This window comes from Pelecanus crispus, chromosome 11, assembly GCF_030463565.1.
Source record: "Pelecanus crispus isolate bPelCri1 chromosome 11, bPelCri1.pri, whole genome shotgun sequence".
Classification (NCBI taxonomy): Eukaryota; Metazoa; Chordata; class Aves; order Pelecaniformes; family Pelecanidae; genus Pelecanus; species Pelecanus crispus.
The window spans coordinates 1,146,794-1,166,378 of NC_134653.1; the positions used below are offsets into that span (position 1 = coordinate 1,146,794).

Consider the following 19,585-nt stretch of genomic DNA (forward strand, 5'->3'; position numbering starts at 1 on the left):
TAAACGCGTTCCCCTCTTAGACGGGTGAGCAGAGCTGATGGCTCCCTGCAGCGTTAGAAAATGGGGAGTTCAGAGCAACATCTGGACGAGCAGCAGCAGCGTCAGGCAGGGACCCCTGCCCGGCCCGGGGACGGGGGCTGAGCGCGGGGCGATGGGCGTCGCTTCACCCCCGGGGATTCCTCCCAGCCCCAGCAGCTCGGAGCCCAGAGACGCCAACGCCTCCGCGGCTGCCCCGTGCCCCTGCCGCCTTACACTCTCGCCTGGAAATCTGGGTGTTCAAGGGAACCTTTTGCCGTGCAGGCTTCCCAGCCTGTCACACGCGTGCTGCTTTGCACGTCGGGGCGTGCATCGTTTGTGCCCGGTGTCTGTCACCCTGCGCCTCGGTGCCTCAGCACCCGCTCGTGCGCGCGTCTGCAGAGCGCGCGGGGGCCGGTGCCTCTTCTCCGCCAGCCTCACCGCAGCCTCAGGTCCCCCCACGTAAAAACCCTGCGGGTTCTGCCCAGAGGCTCTGCTGGCCCCCGAGAGCAGGAGGGCTCCGCTTTTCCCAGGAGAGCCGCCAGCTCTGTTTTCACCCCATCTCCCTGCGCTCGGCTGCTGCTGGCAGAGCGTGCAGCCGGCGCTCGTCGCGCTCTCCCGGCAAGCGCCAGGAAATCCAGCCTGGCTGCAGAGACCCGGGGAACAGGGAGACTGGCACAAACGCGGCACCCCTGCGGTGCCGTGCCGGGGACCCGCTGCCCGGCCATCCTCGCGCCCCGACAAGCTCAGGCTGCGCAGCATCTGCCAGGACCAGCCGCGGGGACAGCGAGTGCCAGACAAACGCGCCATTAACGCCGCTACTGCGGCGCGACGCGGCCGCGCTCGGGTAGCCTGGAGGGTCTCTGCTGCTGCGCAGGGAGCCTGGGGGGCTGCGACCCACGGGCCAGCTTGCAAGCAGCGGGGGGGACCTGCTGGGTGAAGCTCTGGGTGCTGGCGGACAGGGAGGGGGGTCCCAGCGCGGCGTGGGGGTCCCCAGGGAGTGCGCACAGCTCCGCCATGCCACGGGAAAGCAGACTCACGGAGGAGATACTCGGCCGTGTCTTGCTCGTAATCCGCATCCTCGGGGAAGTGGTCGATTTTCTTGCACACTCCTCGGAAGGTTCCTGGGGAGACACAAGCCAGGAAACCTTCAGACCCCTCTGCGGTGGCGGGAGCGCTGCTGGGCGCGCTGCACGGGGCTGGCGCGGCAGCAGCCCAGGAGCCGCCCGGGCACCGCTCAGCGCGGGGCTGCCAGCGACCCCCGACACTGCCTTTGGTCCCCGGGGATGGTTTGGTCCCCAGCTGCTCCTGCATCCCCCGAGCGCTGCCAGTCCCCTCTGCTGTGGCTGCACATTTATATCTCACACTAAGTCCCATCCTTAACATCGCTGCTGAGCTGGGAGGAGGTGCCCAAGCCGCCCCGCTCCCCCCGCAGCCCCACGGCAGCCATGGGCAGAGCCTCCCCACGGTGCAGCTCCCGCTCCCCTGCCCGGCTGCGCGGTGCTGCGAGGAGCTGCCAGCAGCTCAGCGGTGCTCAGCGTGGCACTGCCTCTGCCCGGCTGCAGCTGAGCTTTCCCCCGCTCCTTGCGTGCAGCTGCGGGCACGGCAAGGCTCGCCTGGCCCCCGTTTTCTGCAGCAAAGGGGAGGCAAAGCAGGGCAGGCACCTGCTGGCTCCCAGCACCCCCCCGCCCAGGCAAACCCCTCATCGGTTTTGACAGAGAATCAATGCAGCTGCAAATAAATCCTCCCAGCCTGAGCAACACCTTATTCAGGCGCGCTAGGGAAAGCGCTCCATGGCTGCAGCCCAGGGCTCGCGCTGGGATGTCGGGGTCACCGCCTTTCACATCAAATTCCTGCTGGGGGAGACGACAACGGCAGCGGGGTCAGAGCGGCTGCTTGAGCAGAGCCCCTGCCCAGGGCTGCACAGCACCAAAAGACCAGCCCAGTCCTCCCAGTTTGGCTCCTCTGCCCCAGCCCCCGGGCTGTACGAAAGCTTTGATTTATGGCTGACCTACAAATGCAGGGCACAGGCTGCTGTGCAGACCAGGGTCCTCAGCACATTTGCTAAACTAACACCTGGGCCGCAGCTTAGCTTCCCAGATGTGATTTTTTTTTTTTTTTGGAGGCACAGATGAGTTCAATTAACTGACTGCAAAAAGTTTCTGGCCTGCTTACCCTTTCCTGCCAACTCTCAGCCCTGCTTCGCGCCTGGGACACAGGCAGCTGGGGCAGGGGCCGGAGGAGGCAGAGTCACCAAGACCACCCGTCCGTACCCCGTTTCCAGGCTGCTTTCACGCATCCCCCGCAGCACGCACACACGTGTGCGCGCCCACGCACGACCGTGGAGAAGCACCCAGTGCCACGGGTGGGCATCGCAGCTGGGCTTGGCACGGGCAGGAGTGCCAGCCAGCCACCCACCCCCCCCCGCGGCACGGTCCCACCGGGAGCCCGGGTCCCGCCGGCAGCTCCGCGCACGCCGCCTCTCCCCTCCTGCGCGTGGGTCCCCACGGCACGACTCGGGAGCGGGGGCGAAAGCAGCCCCACCGCGGTGGGCACCGGCAACGCCGCGTGGAAGGCCTGGGGAAGGAGGCAGATGCTCTGGCATCTGCTGGCCTCCCACTTAGCATTTGGGGGAAAAAAAAGGCTCTTTTTCTGTGGCTTTTTTTCCCCTCCTGCCTCTGAAGCAAAACAAACGCATTTCGCCTTTGAACGCCTGCCTGTTTGCTTTGGCTTTCCCCTCGCTGCGCTTTCGGGCTCAGCCCTCTCCTGTGCCAAAGCAATTGCGCCACGAGAGGAAAAAGCCAAGGACGAGTCAGGCTCAGGCAGGTGACATACCGGGGACTCAGTTACACGCTGCAAGGCGCGGACGCGGAGCAGTAACGGGGCAGCGCAGCCGTGCCCACGGCGGGGCAGAGAGGGCAGCGGGCTCTCGCCTCTTCTGCTCGTCCATCCACCAGCCCCAGTCTGGTCCGTGTGCTACTGAGGGACAGGCAGAGAGAAACTAAAGGCGTTAAAAAAAAAAAAAAATACTGGCTATGCCCAGTTGCGCTTATGGATTTGTTGTGATGGATGCAGCCCGTCACCTCCCATGGACGCCGCGAGCCTGCTCCACACAGCAGCCCGCCAAGACACGGAGCTCCGCGCTCGGTATCTGCTGGGGACGGCTCAGAGCTCGGCTCGTACCACGGTGCTGGAGGGAACGCGGCTCCTCAGGGCCTGGGGCGGCAGCAGCTGCTTCTGTCTGCAGGATTCAGAGCCGTCTTCTCCAAAGCAAGCAGCAAACGCTGATGCAAGAGTACGCACGATGCTTCCTCCGCAGTGCTGCCAAATGCTGCCCTTGACATTATAAATGGGGAAACCGAGGCAGCGCGTGACTGGGCAGCGTTAGGTTAATGGTTGGACTGGATGATCTGAAAGGGCTTTTCCAACCTAAACGATTCTGGCATTCTCTGGAGCGGCAAGGGGCAGGGCAAGGTGGGAGGAACTCCTGCAGCGGGTCTCTACAGGAAGGCAGCCCCCTGACGACACCGGTGCTGGAGGACGTGGTCAGGTCACGCTGGCTCTGTCCCCTCTCCCATGGAATGAGAAAGGACATGGACAGGGCTGAGGGCGAGAGAAGCCGACCCGCACGGTGTCCCGCGCAGCGGCACGCTGTCAGTCTCTGCTGCGGCTACGGGCTCGGGGGAGCCGAGCATCGTGACAGGCATCAATTAAAGCCTGGAGATGAAGCTCTGGAGGTGGCAAGCTGTCATCCGAGCGGGAGACACGGCATCCGAGGGAGAACCGCCTGCTCCCGTTGCTTTGGGAACTGCGGGCGAAGGGGAGGCTGAGAACAGGCGCCAGGAATGGGGCTGACCAGGCACGGGGAGGATGGCAGCTGCACAGCGCAGCCCCCTTCCTCCTCTTCCTCCTCCTCCTCCTCTCAGCTTTCGGGTTTCCACCCACCTTCTCGCCGCACCTGCCAGCAGGGCTCTGCCCCCCGCACTCCAGAGCTGCTGGTGGGACAGATCTGCCCTCTCCGACTTTTCATGGCTGCAAAGCTGCTGCCAGCCCGGGATGCCCGCGCAGCCTGCAGGACTTTGCAAGAGCTTCTCCAGAGGCACCAACCCCGGAGCAGCACAGGGACATCTCCCTCCGCAGCAGCCCCCCGGGCAGGGGCGTGGGGCCAGTGGCCATCATCTGATTAGCGAGAGGAAACTTTCCCTTGGTGCCACGTGAACGGAGTTTAGAGCCCGTGTCAGCCCACCAGCACAGCGTGCAAACAAGAATATTGATTTTCTTGGGCTCAATCTCTTTGAAGGTCTCCAAAGCTCCCTGTGCTGCTGAGCTCCCACCAAAACCCAGCGCTGGGCTGGGGGGGCTGGCAGCCTCCTGCCCTGAGCAGCAGCCGGACGAGCCAGGACCTGCGGGGACCCGGCTTCTGCAATACACAATGTCTACGGTAAATCTGTGACCACGAGGCACAAGGACAAGCCTCGGAGCAGGAGGCACCTGCAAGTGCAGGGGATGCCCTGTTTGGATGCAAACACCTCCCTGCCCCGCTGGCTGCAGGCTGGCAGGGCCCGGGCACGGGGTGCACCCGGGGCGCGATGCTCGCCCATCCCTCCCTCCCTCCCTCCGCAGCAGCCGGGACCGCACACGGCCGCGCTGCATCTGCCCACCGGGATCTGCAAGCTCTCTGCTGCCCTCAGCGCTGCCCGTCCCATCCTACACCTGCTTTGCAACAGAGATGGGATGAGAAAAAAAAAAAATTTAAAAAAAAAAAATCAAGTGACTTTCTCAGGGCAGGGGCAGAGCCTTTGCTCAGCGTCGCTGCTGCAGGAGCCAACGCCAACTCCCTCCCGCTGCAGAGGGAAGCACCGAGCGGGCACGGCCGAGCGGCAGGAGCGAGAAAGCACGGCGGCATCGCTAACGTTTGCAGATTGCTCCGACGCCGCGGCGGGCGCAGGGCATCGTGTCCCTGCAGGCAGCGAGGCTCCAGCCGCCCGGTGCTGGGGGATCGGGGACGACCCACGCGTGCCCAGCGGGGCCGGGGGCTGCGCGTTTAGAGCTGGCACAGCCGGGGCCCGCCATGCTCCTTGCTCGCCGGCCCTTCGCCCTGCGCCTTGCAGGGGGTTTAGCAAAATCCGCCCCCCGCCAAGGCAAAGGGAGCCCCAGCCCGAGCAGGGGCAGGCGGGGCAGCACCACCGGCCCCCCGACGTGGGGAGGGGGCAGCCCCGCTGCCTGCCCGCGCTGCCCGGCTCCACCGCATCCATTTCACACCCTGACATTTATTTTGGCTCCTTTACTCTCTCTGTTCATTAACCGATGCTCGTTGCCATGGCAACCGCTAAGTCACCTGACACGCAACTTCCCAGCCTCCAAACAAATACCACAACAAGGCTTACATCGCAGGAAGCCCCCGTGACCCCCCAAAACGCTCCCCGAGGACGGAGCCCTGCCCCGGGGAGGTGCAGCTGGAAGGGGCTCTGGGGCTCGCCCCCCCGAGCAGCCGGGCTGCGCCCGCTCGCGCCCCACGGCACATCCCAAACCGCCGGCTCCCCGTCCCCCGGTGACGGGGGATGCAAATCCGGGCTTTCCTCTCCTGGCTTTATAGCTGGGCCCCGGTGAAGGCAGCGGTACAACATCACGGGCATGAAGGAAGCGGGTTTTCTCCGAGCGCTTAACCTCTGGAGCCTCCTTCCCCTGCCCACGTTGTCTTAGCAAGGACTTGAGGCAGAGGCGATGCCGGACGGCCGCTCCGTGCCACCTCTGAGCCCCGCCAGAACGGCGGCCACGGCTGCGAGCTCAGGCACGAGATACGAGCCCTGCCCAGCGCTGCGGCCGGCTGCACGCAGAAATCAGCCGGGGAGGACTCACAAGGACGCTGTCCTGGCTCGGGTACGGGCTCAGCCGCTCGCTCCGGGTGCCCACGCACAGCCTCAGCCCCCGCTAACACCTCACCCGGGTGGCACCGTGCCCCTTGCCAGCACCCAGCTGCGAGCCCTTGGCCTGGGCACGGCTGCCAGCGCAGCTCGTGCTGTACGGACGGGAGGGCTGGGGCACCGCTGCCTCCCCCCGCAGTCACCGTCCGCATCGGTGCCGGCGGTCGGGCTCCGCTCCCTTCGCCGGAGGGAGGGGATTGCTCCCGCCAGCTGGGAGCACGCCGAGCTGCTGGTTTCGGCACATCCCAGCCTGCTCGGGAGTAATTTCCCCAGCTGATGCCCATGCCTGCGACGCAACTCTGCGCTGCGTGCATGAGTCACAGCACCTTGGGTTTAATTCATCTGCTGGCCGGGAGAGTGCCAGCCAAGGCAGCGTGCCGCTGCGGTTATTCACTCCCCGCTCGGCTGTCTCTGTGGTAGATCTGGGTAATTTTCTCTCATTATTAGTGCGAATCCTGATTAGCCAACTTAGCTTGTCGCCGCACTTCCCTGCCCGGAGCCCGACGCGGCAGCAGCCAGCTCTGCTCACAGCGGCTCATGCAGCCCCGCTCCGGAGCCTGCTGGCAGGGAAGCGGGGCCGTGTCCGGAGCCCCGGCCGGCTGCCGCTGCCACCCCTCGCCCACCCCGGCGCGGGACGGCTTCTCCCTTCGTGTTTTTCTGTACTGAGGAACCAGAGCTGCCCGGCGCCTCCTCCAGCAGAGGAGAACCTGCTCGCGAGCCCTGCTCGAGAACGCGCGGGGTGCATCCAGCACGCGCCGCCGGCAGCGAGCTCGGCCTCCCCGCGCGAGCACGCGCGCTGGGGACCCCCGCTGCACAGACACGCAGGGACAGCGCCCGGCAAGGAGCCACGGAAGCAAGGGCTTGGAGCAGCTGGACAAGCGCCAGCCGCGAAGCCCGCAAGATAATCCTTTGTGACGTTACACGGCCCTCCCGTTTCGCTTGCCTCCCTTCTTCCCCGGAGGAGCATCCGCAGCTGCACAACCCGCCGCCGCCAGCTGCGGGAGCAGGGAGCTGCGGGGGCAGCGGCAGGGCTGCACAGACCCCGCCGGCACGGGGAAACGCCGCTGCCGTGCCCAGGGAGCGGGGGCACAGCCCCGCGGGGCCGGCACGTTGAAGTCTATAAGTCAGCCAACAGAGCACGAACACCAACACCAAGCGCCCGGGTGAGCCCGAGCAAGCAGGCGAGAATCATAGAATCATCGAATCGTTTAGGTTGGAAAGGACCTTTAAGATCACCCAGTCCAACCAGTAACCTACACTGCCAAGTCCACACTAAGCCAGTCAAGGGCAGGCCAGACTGAACCATGTCCCCAAGTGCCACCTCTGCCCGTTTTTTGAACACCCCCAGGGATGGGGACTCCCCCACCTCTCTGGGCAGCCTGGTCCAATGCTTGACCACCCTTTCTGTAAAGAAATTTTTCCTAATTTCCAACCTAAACCTCCCCTGGCGCAGCTTGAGCCCATTCCCTCTCATCCTATCACTAACTACATGGGAGAAGAGCCCAACACCCCCTCCCTGCCCCCTCCTGCCAGGAGCTGCAGAGCGATCAGGTCTCCCCTCAGCCTCCTCTTCTCCAGGCTGAACACCCCCAGCTCCCTCAGCCGCTCCCCACCAGCCCTGTGCTGAGAAGCGGGAGCGCTGGGGATAAGCCATGCCCGCCACGGGCAAGGTGCTCATGGCAGCGCGGGGCCGGCCAGGACGAGCGTGTCCTTCAAACGCTCGGCTGTGGGGCTCAGCACCGCGCTCCCTGCCCAGGCTGGATTAAAACCTCCACCGCGTAGCTGAGCACTGAGCAGCTCCCGGCCCCTCCTGCAGCCCAGGCACTTCCAAAGCACGCGGAGGAGCAGCCAGCGTGCCGGGAGAGCAGCCGGAGGAGCCCAGCCAGGAGCTGAGCCGGGGGACAAGCGGCCCCGATCTCGGGGTCACGACAGACCCCAGCTCATGGGGCAGGCAGCAGCGTGCAGCGTTGCTGCTCCCCACGCCCCTCTCCCCCGCGGCTGCCAGAACAGAGCCCAGTGCCCGAACCTCAGGGCCACGGCTCAGGGAACCCCCCGGGCTCCGCAGGAAGCTTCTCCCTGGCCCCCCTGCCTTGGGGGGGCGCGGGGGGCACAGCTCTGCCGCGGGTTACGTGCCACCTCTCCCGCGTTTTTCCATGTGCCACTGCACCTGGCAACGGGACCAGCGGCCGCGCGGTGCCTGCAGGGCGTCCCTGCCCGACAGCCCCAGGCTCGCTGCAGCGAGCCCTGCCTTTTTGGTAACATCGGATTTAATTTGGAAGAGATGAACTCACAGAACACATTTTGGCTTCGCTGGTTTTGTAAAGGCATCCCTTCCCCTCCCGCGGGGCTGTTTTTCATCCCGCGCTCCGCGTGATTCTTCGATCCCTCTCATCCCCAGCAGATCAGAGCATCCTCGAGCTGCACATTAAATAAAGAGACTAACGCCTGCCTCGCGCGCGTCACCCCTTCTCCCCCGGACAGGGCTGCCTTACACAGGGTAACGCTTCACTTCAGCAGGGTTCTGTCACTGCTGCTCTGGTTCATTTGTATTGCGATGTACGTGCTCTCTGCGCTGCATTTATTGGGGAATGCAAAGGCAATTAATTGATTTGATCTCAGGTCTTTCTCCTCTCAAAGCCCTTTTCCCCAGGGAGGGCTGTGGGGGGCGGGGAAGGGGCTGCGAGGGAAGTACGATGCTCCTGATGGTGGAAATACAGCTAAGAATATCGATCCTAACCCAGAGAGCCAGAAGACTAAAGAGCTCTAGTTGTGGTTTTAAAATCTCATTACTTTTCATCCAGTGGAACAGTTTTCCAGGGACTATTCTGGTTGTTACTGCTCAGTGTGCAAACTAGGGCTCAGGCTGGGGAAGAGGAGCTAACGCTGTTCTTAAATGAGAAGAAAATTCCTCTCTCCCCTCGCGCTGGTTGGCTCAGCCGGGAGGAGGAGAAGCCCTGGCGCAAGGTCACGTTTCAGCCCCCGGCACCTCCTGATAAATTCAAGTGAGTTATCTCCTAAGCCGTGGTTTACGGTAATGGCCTTCCTAAAGATACCTCGCCAGGCCAAATCCATTTGGAGGAAGCCGTGGGGTCATTATGGTTTAAGTTCTCTGAAAATTAATATTCATTGGAGAATCGGAGGTCCAAGCTAAGCTGGCAAGTGCTGGGTACGAGCCTGCGGCACATCCTCAGAGATGCTCAGGCTCTGCACTCCCTCGAGTAACAAGAGCGAGATACCTAAATATCTCCAAGGAATTAAAACTTCAGGGCTCATCTTTTTTTACCTCCCACCCACCTCCCAGATGCTTGGAGAGATGGAAAGAAATTCATCTTTACTCCTTCCCTTTCCCAGCTTCACGCTCTGCGAGGGATCCTGAGGCTCTTTGCATAAGGTCCCCGCTGCGCGATTGCAAAGCTCCGGGCTCTCAGGTCTCCATCACCCAGAGACCGGCGGCCACCGCGCAGGGCTCGGCTCAGCCGCACCGAGCGCTGGCACCGAGCAGCTCCCGCACGGCGGCGGCCGTCCCGCGTCCCCGGGAAGGGATGCCGGGTCCCGGCCACCCCCCCCAGCATCTTGTTCGCCTCCCGCATCGCAAAGTCTTCGACACAGCCCAGCTTCAAAGCCAACAGCAGCAGCTTAGGGAAGCATCGGGGAAGGCCGGCGGGATGGCTACAGACGCCCCAGACCCACGGCTCAGAGCGACGCAGCTGGAAGCGCTGCTCGAGCCAAGGACGCTGCCCCACGCAGCCGCCTCGGGAAGGGGTCTGCTCTCCTCCCAAAGCCAGGGAAGCCTCGGGGGGCCAGGCGAGCACCAGGCCTGGCCATCAAATCGCTTTTGCGACTCCTCAGCCCATAGGCTGTCACCGCTTTACACACCCATCTGTTTGCTTAAACTCCACTGGAGAGCAGCTGAATTACAGCAAAACCTGTGTGTTGGTTCAGAAAAGCCCCCTGCTCTGTGCTACTCCGCAGCCAGCAGCGCTCTCCTTGCTGGGATGGATGCTGGGCTCCCCGCCGCCAGCCAGCGGGACGAATCCTCCTCCCCAGACCGAAATCTCCCCTGGCACATCCCCATCGCCCCAGCAGCCCCACACCAGCCTCCCACCGGGGGACCAGCGGAATCTGGCTCCATCTCTACTTCACACCCTCTCCCCCTCTCTGCGGCGGCGGTTTGTGTCTGCGCAGAGTCACCTACACAGATATGCCTTTTCTGAAGGGTGTATTTTTTTTTTTCCCCTGTTGTAAAAAAAAAAAAAAAAAACAGCGGAAAAAACCCCAAGTCGAATGAAAGGAGCGCGACAGCGAGGAGGTGGCAGAGGTGGGCTCCGCGGTGCCGGGTGGATGCCGAGGCCAGCGCAAACGCAGATCTGAACATATGCACAGCAGCGCAAGAACTGAGCTCCCCCGCGCATCCCCGACAGCTCGGTGGGGTTCGGGGAGCGGCGCCCGGCTCCGCACTGCCCGTGATGGGCGTCCCCATGGGGGACGCGCCGGGGCGGTCGCAGCCCAGGCGCTCGCACCCATGGGTGGGCTCGCGGCTTCTGCCGGTTTTAGCCTGCGAGGTGTCGGCGATCGGCGTGTGTCACAGAGATTTTACTCCCTCAGCATTGCTGGGGGGGGGGGGGGGGGGGAATTTCTACATTTTGACAGTGACTCATCATCTCCCATTCTGGAATCTGTGGGGTTGTTGCAACCTACACAAGGCAGTTCAGAAAAGCAAAACAATTCTGAATAATAAGGGAGGAAAAAAGTTTGAAAATGATGGGTAATTTCTAGCACTCTGCTTCAAGGGTTTAGCTTTGTTTTTCTCATTACAACAGCAATCAGGTAACGCACTGGAGCTGCCTTCCAGGGTCTCCCCCCGCGCTCCCCTGGGTTTCCTGCCTCCCTCCATCCTTCCACATCGGCGGAGCTCGTGGCAGGGAAACGTCCCGCCGCAAACCCGGCTCCCAGGAAGACGCCGGGCTTTCCCGGCCAGGATGGGGTAGGAAAGCGCAGGGGGCTGCGGTGAGCACGGGGTCCCAGCGCGGCCCCTTCCCTGCACGGGGGCCGACGCACCGCCGTCCCCTCCACGGCACGGCGAGGGGCTGCCGGCCACCAACGCCCGGAGCCCTCGGATTGGGCTGGGGAGGAGAGCCGTCATCAGCATGGCTAAGGAAACCATCCCATGTTTTATCTTTAAGGGTGACTAAACATTGATTTTTATTTTAAAAGGTAATTAACATTCCTATGATAGCGACACGAGGGCTGGAGCAGCCAGAATAAGCCATGTGCTAGAAATTAATGAGCTTCACCGATTGAGTTTATGCATTTAAACTAATACAATTCTAGCGATTAAAAAAAATTAATAGTCTTTTGTTTGTTTGCCTGCTCAGAGACATGGATGGTAAGAGACGGGGCAGGAGCGGGAGCCCCGGCTGAGCATCCCCGTGCCGGGACCTCCCTCTGCGCAGACGCACCGTCGGGGCAGGATCCCGCTCTCGCTCGTTTAATGACCATTTTGGATTCACTTGGGTTAACTGATGAGCTTCGGGGAAGGGTTTGCCTTCCAGCCTCATCTTTGACTATCGGTAACAGGGGCGGCCAGCTCAGCCCCGGGAGATTCCTGGATCACAAAGCTTTTTTGTGACACGGGGAGCGGGGTCTGTCCCGCAGCGCGGGAGCTCTGTGCCCGTTCGGGGAAGGAGGGCTTGGGTTAATCCCCTCCCCAGCGCTGCCGAGAACTGCTGCATCCGAAAGCTCTCCGCAGGGATCCCTCCACGTTTCCCCAGGCGAGTGTTTTCTTCCCTGTACGCACCCTTCTGTCCTCGTCCACAGCAAGCGCCATCGGCCGCTTTGCTCCCCAGCCACGGCTGCCCGCGGTCCCTGCCACAGACCTTGCCGAGGAGCCCCGTCCTGCGCTCGCGGCCGCGTGCCTCCTCGGGGCTTGCTAACATTTTGGGCAGAGTGCAGGGGAGTCCCCGCTGGCACCCCCCTGCCAGCCCCGAGCGGGTACACCCAGCCCCCAGCCTCACCCCGCTGCAGTGGCGCACATCTGGCCGGAGGCTTCATGGTGTGTGTGGATCCGCTCCCATCCCACGGCATTCCCAAACCTCGCTGTTCCTGCCGGCTCCCCGGAGCCCTGCCCCGCAGAGAGGTCTGGCAAGTGCTGCCGCAGGAAGAAATCCCCGCGTTTCCCCGCAGGGAGCCGACACTCCCTGAGCCACAGCCGCCTGCCAGACACCCACCCTACCGCAGCCAGGGACGTGTCTGAGAGTCAAGATTTTATTATTGCTTTTTATGCCTTCAGCAAGTTGTCCTTCGTGATCATTTCTGCCTGCCTCACAGCGGCTCCTCATTTAACTTGTCAAAACCCATGCCCTCTTCTGTTTCTCTTACTTGGACACAACTTCCACGCATCGAATGATGTCTTTTTCCCTCCTTTGCTCTTTTATTACAATGGCTTTTTTGGTCGTCTTCACTGCTGGTGTACCTCTAGCCCAGCTCCATCGTGCTAGCAGCCATCGTACCCCATGGCACCTCACGGACGTGGGACATGGGACTAAACCAAGACTTGTGTCCCGTGCCAGGCTGCTGATCAGCTCCTCCAAAAAGCATCATTCGCGGTGTCTATGACTTCCATTTCTGCATCACATCTCAGGGTGCCCGTTCCGCAGTCTGTGAAATGACCGAGTTCCCCATAACTCGGTCCACCTTCCGCCTCCGCAGCCTCTCCAGCACCGTGTCCTGGTTTTGGCTGGGATAGAGTTCATTTTCTCCCTAGCAGCAGGCACAGTGCTGTGGTTTGGATTTAGTAGGAGAAGAATGCTGATCACACGCTGATGGTTTAGTTGTTGCTCAGTGCTGCTTATGCCAGGCAAGGACTTTTCAGCTTCCCATGCTCTGCCAGGGGCACAAGGAGCTGGGAGGGGGCACAGCCAGAAGAGTTGATCCCAACTGCCCCAAGGGCCATTCCATCCCATACGGCGTCATGGGCAGTATAGAAACTGGGGGGGTTGGCCGGGGAGCGAGCAGCTGCGTGGTGCTGAGTTGCTGGCTGGGGCTAAACCACAACAACCGCGCTGTGCCGTGGGTCAGCAAACCTCCGGCGGGGACGCGCACGCAGCCGCGCCGCTTCTGCGGGGAGCAGCAGCTCCCGAATCCGCCCCAAGGAGGCTGGAGCTGGAGGTCACCGCTCCCGCAGCCACGGCCTCCCCGGCAGCGGTCAGCCACGCAGAGGCATTAAAGCAGGAGAAAAAGGGGAGGGAGGAACCGAGGGAACAACCGAGCCCTTCTCCAGCACGACGTCAAGATGGTGAGAACTAAACTCACCGAGAAAGCAAAAGGCAGCCCTTCAGTGGCCTGCGCATCCCGGCCGCGAGCTGGGATAACAGAGTCATAGAATCGTTCAGGTTGGAAAAGACCTTTAAGACCAGAGCTATGTGGCCAGAACGCTGAAAATTGATGATAAAGCCTGCCCAGATGGGACCAGGTGGGAAAAGCAAGGGTCAAGAGTGTAAAAACCTGGGGTCCCCCATCTGAATTACTGGCAGACAGTAATTCAACAGTTTAACCAAAGACGATCCATAGATACTGATGCTCTGGTGTCTGCTTCAAACCCCGAGCTGTGCCAGAGGCCAGATCACACCCGAGGCTGCTTGAGCACCTATTTATAATAAGTAGGAGAGAAAGCTGCATTATGACGGGAAGCTGGAGGCTTCACTTCGCCAGTATTAAAATGTCCTCCGAATTTCTAAAAAACCCGTAAATGACCATTTCACAGCTCTGAAGCACGGCACCCAGCACAGGGGAGTGCTATTTTAGACTCTGTGTTGACAGCAGAAGGGGAAATGGATCACAGAATTAAAAACTAGTTGCTGCTCAAGTCCAAGCAATCATGACTTGATTACACTTCTTATGGGCAAACAGAGGCAAGTCCAAGGCACTAGCATATATTTTTGGTGCTTTGAAAAGTCAATTCACAGAGCAGAAAACGCTTATAAGCCACATCAGTTAGGGGAACGTACTTAAGCATAAAAGCATGACTGTGAATAGAGAATGATTTAAGAGTGTTTTACACCAAAACTCATAACCGCGACAGGCGCTTGCATCAGTTTAAAAACTGCCTGGCTAATATGTGAACAGCTATAAAAATAAAAGCATGCCCAACAAAGAAGAAAGGAGATATTCGTAACTCTGAATGTAAGTCAGCAACTAGAAATTGTAGCGCACCGATAAAGGACGTAAACAAACGGTAGAAAAAAACCATCAAAACATCTTTCCCCAAATGCATCAGGATGAACAACAACAGAAAGGAGCAATGCTATCGCCCGTTACCAAACACAAATGGCAGAAGCGTTAGTCACAGGACCGAGAAACGTTAATTAACTGGTATTACAACTGCGACATTTCCTATTCAGCACGTTCACAGCCCAGAGCTTGAAGAGACGGGCTGAAGGAGCCGACTGAGCAATTAACAGCGACGCTTGACGCCTCGCCAGGAAGCTCCCGAGGACTGCGGGGACGGAGATGCTCCCTGGCAGGGCAGCGGTGCCGCTGCTTCCCTGCGACTGCTCCGGGTGCTGGCGTCCGACGGCACACGCGGGGCCTCGGAAGGAGGGCACAGGCCACGGGCACAGAGCAACGCCGTCGCTGGCCACCGCGTTCGCTTTGGGGTAGACGGCGGGAGCGCTGGCGACGGGGGCTGCGTGCCGGCGAGCGCAGACCCCGAGCCCGGGCAGCGCGGCAGGCGACGACGAACGCGATGGCCCAAAGAGCTAACCTGGCGCTTTGATGCACAGCAGCTGGAATACCAGCTTCAAAGCTTGATGCCCTGTTTCGAGGTGAAGCAGCTGCTCAAATTTGTGACTAATACCACGGTCTGTTTTTCCAGGAGGATGTTAATAAACCCAGGGAGGGTTCGAAGAGGCGGAAGGCGCGCCGTAAAGAGCCCGACAGGCGAGCGAGCGACTCCCTCCGTGCCCTCTGCACAGCCTGATCTCAGCCCAGCCCTGCAGACGCCAAATTGCGTTGAGGGCTGTGAAAAGCAAATCATTTTCCAAAGGAGCCCCACGGTGCAGCGTATCAAGGCTAAAAATATGCAAATCGCCACGGAAAGCACTGTCAGAGCTTCAGCAAGACTAGCAAGTTGCCAAAAGGCAATTTCGAATTTCCGAGCTCGCCGCACGAGGCATTAAAAAGGTCACTATTTCTGAAATAAGGATCTTTACAAATAAACACATCTGCTGAGGACTCGGTGAGTCATGCTGGAGCGGAGCACAGAGCATTTCCAACCTAATGCTTTTGACAGGCCACGAGCAGGGCGATCTTTTCATGTTTACAATTCATCAATAGTTTTTACAGCTGCACAGTCAATCTTTAAAGCACATTTAGCCTGGGAGGCGGCTCGGCAGGTTGTTTTCCTTGCAAAAGTGATATTAAATTTATTTTTTTCTTCCTCTTTTATAGCATTGATTTGAAGGTAAGTATTTGAACTTCAAATATAGGACTGCCACTCAAGCACCTGCCTTTTTTTTTTTTTTTTTAATATATATACTTCTGTCACATCTCCCTAACGATATAAATATTTGAAGTTTTTCAGCTGATGCGCTAAAAAGGACTCGCTCCATCAAAGCCTGTTTATTTCAGGGAATTCAGCGGGCACCGTGCTGCACGTGTGCCGGTGCGGGGTGCAGGTTCCCCCAGGCTCCCCCCTTGCCCTGACCCGGCTCCAGGCTCGCCCGCTCGCTGTAACCCAGCGGTCAGGGTCCGGCCCAGCCCCGCTCGCTACCGCGGGTACCGGAGCGCATCCAGCACCGCCGGATTTAGCTCGCTGCCTGCCGGGAGGCAGAGCCGCCTCCTCACCATCTGCGGGAGGGGAAGAGAGCCCCGGGAAGCCGGTTCCAAGCCCCAGATGGGGAAAAGCGATATTCAAGAGTAGCACCATAGTTTCACTCTTGGCTTTTTTGGGAGAACAAGAAGGGGCCATCCCACAGACCGAGCATTAGCAGAGGACTTTGCTGGTGAATGAGTGAGCGATGCCAACCCTGCCTTCCCCCTCCAAGAAATGAAAGATGCCTACCAACGCCCCGGCAACTTCTCCAGAAATTCGGAGCAATTTCCATCGCACAGCACTCGCCCTGCCCCGCTGCCTTCGGGAGGGCTTTGCCATTGGAAACGCCTGGACGCTGCGGTACAGGCAGCGTGCTCCCTGCCTGGGGGCAGCGGTGAGGACAGCTCCAGGATGGTGCATCCCACCCATCATCCATCACTTTGGGGTCTCACGGTGCTGTGAGACCCCAACACATTGCAAACAGCTTCCCCGGGCCCTTGGAATGCTCTCCTGCCCGCAGGCAGCACGTGGGGCTCCTCTCTTTAAGGCTCTCGCTTCCCCTGCCCACACTGCAGCCCCAGCACTGCAGGCGCTGGGTTCAGACAACCTCGGGGCAGGGAACAGGACCGCGCTGCCAGCTGCAAACCTGCTCCGCTTTCGCACCGGTCGGACCCAGGCAAACTGCTCTGCAGGTCCCCGTGCCGCTCACACCATTACCTTGGCCATAAACCAGCCTCACCGTCCCCCAGCTTCCCAAATCTGGCTCAAAGCATGTAACATTTTGCTAGAACAACTCCAGGGCTTCAAAACAACGCCAGCTCCCACGCCGCTCTGCCCTTCCAGGAGGCAGCAGCAGCCAAGTAGAGATTTGAAGGGGGAGAGAAGAAAAACAAAAGACCCTGAGATGGATGGGCAAGCAGAGCGTTTCACAGTTGTGCCAGTGCTTTCCAGCTCCTTCCTATTTTGCATCAAATCGCGCAGAAGAGCCCATCCTGCTGCCGTTGAAGCCAGGTGATGCTTTGCCATCGGCTTCAAGGGCAGCAGGGCTGCGCCCCGCGGCACAGCATGGGGAGCCGGAGGGGCTGTGCCTGCCGGAGGCAAAAGATTCCCCCGAGCGCGCAGGAAGCCGCTCGGGCCACGCACTGCTGCGCCTGCACGGCACGGGCTGCCCGCACTGCCGCGGCGCTGCCCTGGCTCTGCCGGCACTGGACCCCCCAGCCCTGCCTCCCCCCGGCACTCACCTGGGGCTGCTCCCGTGGGTTCGTCCTCCCATTTTCACTCAGGCTCAGTGCCCAGGGCTCGCCGCTTCACCCTCGGCACCACTCAGCCCACGCCGTGCCCCACGGCAGCCCTTTTAATGGCTCTGCCCCAGCTGCAGCCCAGCAGCTCCAGCCTGGTTAACGCTGACGGCAGACACCTGCCTCGCTCGTGATGATGCACCCACGGTCTGGGCTGAAGAAGATGAGGAAAGCTGCGTGAGGGCAGGGCTGCGGGGACCAAGGAATCTGCGAATCGTTTTTGTTGGAAAAGATCTTTGAGATCACCCAGTCCAACCATTAACCTGACACTACCAAGCCCACCACTAAACCAATTAAGGGGAGAGGAATAATTAATTTCATGTTTCCTGGCTTGGTGGCTGGATTATTTTTTAATGAAAGTAAAAACTAGGAATCATTAAGGTTGGAAAGGATCTCTAAGATCATCAGCCCAACCATCAACCCAACACCACCGTGCCTACTAAACCATGTCCCCAAGTGCCACCTCTGCCCATTTTTTATCATAGAATCATCAAATTGTTTAGGTTGGAAAAGCCCTTTAAGATCATCCAGTCCAACCATTAACCTACACTACCAAGTCTACTCTAAGCCAGTCAAGGGTAGACCAGACTAAAAACCCTCCAGGTTTTTTTTGAGCCCCTCCGGGATGGAGCAGACTCTGCAGCTTGGGGCCAGCCCCGTGTACGCTGGGTTACCACCATTTGCTCCGTTATCACTTCCCATCCCTCGCCCTCTCCCACCTCTGGCAGCTCCCTTGGGGCACGGCGCTTTCTGCCGGAGCTGCATCGCTACCTGCCCTCGGCGCTCAGCGTGCGGCCCCCGGCCTCATTCAGCTCGCCCGCTGCCAAGAGGGAGCGATCCCCCCTCCGCGGGCTCCCCGCTCGGCTCCGGCAGCGCGGGAGCATCTCAGAGGCTCCCTGTCCTGGTTTCGGCTGGGATAGAGTTCATTTTCTTCCCAGCAGCAGGCACAGTGCTGTGGTTTGGATTTAGTAGGAGAAGAATGCTGATAACACGCTAATGGTTTAGTTGTTGCTCAGCGCTGCTTATGCCAGGCAAGGACTTTGCAGCTTCCCATGCTCTGCCAGGGGCACAAGGAGCTGGGAGGGGGCACAGCCAGAAGAGTTGATCCCAACTGCCCCAAGGGCCATTCCATACCATCCGGCGTCATGGGCAGTATGGAAACTGGGGGGGTTGGCCGGGGAGCAGCGATCGCTGCTGGGAACTGGCTGGGCATCGGTCGGCGGGTGGTGAGCAATTGCATTGGGCATCACTTGCTTTGGATATTATTATTACTATTATTATTATATTGTTATTATTATTATTTTACTTTATTTTATTTCAATTATTAAACTGTTCTTATCTCACCCCAGGAGTGTTTCTCACTCTCACTGCTCCGATTCTCTCCCCATCCCACCAGGGTAGGGGCAGTGAGCGATGGCTGCGTGGTGCTGAGCTGGGGCTGGGGCTGAGCCCCGACACTCCCCCAGCTCCCGCGCTGAGCCAGGGCAGGTGATGATATCCCCAATTTACAGATGGGTAGCGGAGGACTGGAGAGATGCAGATCACAAGCGTCTGCTCATTTTGGGTGCTCAGCTGGAGCTGTGCAAAGCCTGGGATTTCACAGCCCTCGGCACAGCCCTGGAAATAGGCTCTGCGCGGGAGGTGACAGCGCTGCCGCCCAGCCGGCCGAGAGCGCTGCCAGAGCCTGCGCCGCGAGCGGGGCTAATTACCACGAAACCCGCACCCCGAGGAGCAAAGCTTCTGGATGCCAATGGCACGTTCTGCTTCTCCTATTTTCTGGAAGATTTTTCCTCATCCTGGGGGGGAGATCTGACCAAATTGTCAATGCAAATAATTTCTAAGAGAGTGACTGAACTTGCATATCCTGAAAAGCCCTTGCTTGAGACGCAGGGCTGCTTCCGAGATCCTCCGGTGAGCGGCACAGACACGGTACCTGACGCACGCACCGAGACGCTGCAGTTTTACGTACGCAGGTGACAGAGACCGGCTCGCACATACCGAACACCCCTGACAGACGTGGCCACGGCATGTTTGAATGGGCAGAGAGGGCCATTCCGTTGCAGCGGTCCTGCACCCCAGCGCGCCGTATGGCACCGCGTTGCACCGCATCGCACCGCACCGCTCGCTCCCCGGCACCGAGCGCTCGCTGCCTGCAGACGGGCTGCGCTGCGGGAGCACGGCTCGGGGCGGATGCACTGACATGTCTGTCCCTCACTCCAGCCGCGAGCGAGCTAGGACAAACGGGAAAGCCATATGGCATGCGTCTGTAGGGAAGCACAGGAGCTCAGGTGCCTCTGCCCGAGGGGACGAGCCGGTGGCCCCTGCCCGGGAGCGGGGACCTGCTCTTCTCCTGCTGCCGGAGAAGGGCAGTGGGAATCGGAGCAGGCTGGGGCAATATGCAGAGTAGATATTATTTAAAACTATTATTATTACTTAAAATTATTTAAAACGTGCACGCCACCTCCCCCTGGCCTCGCTGCCGTCCCTGTGCGCTCGCCGGAGCACGCTTCGCCTGCTCGGTGACAGAAGCAGAAGAC

General features: G+C 60.2%; 1 protein-coding gene across 1 annotated transcript in view; it reads right to left on the minus strand.

Moving 5' to 3' along the window:
* Nucleotides 1-19,585, minus strand: part of CACNG3 (calcium voltage-gated channel auxiliary subunit gamma 3) — a 33,128-nt gene that overhangs the window by 2,867 nt on the left and 10,676 nt on the right. The window contains exon 2 of the mRNA XM_075718875.1: nt 1,056-1,139. Coding sequence (XP_075574990.1) covers nt 1,056-1,139 — 84 coding nt within the window. The remainder of the gene's footprint in view (nt 1-1,055; nt 1,140-19,585) is intronic.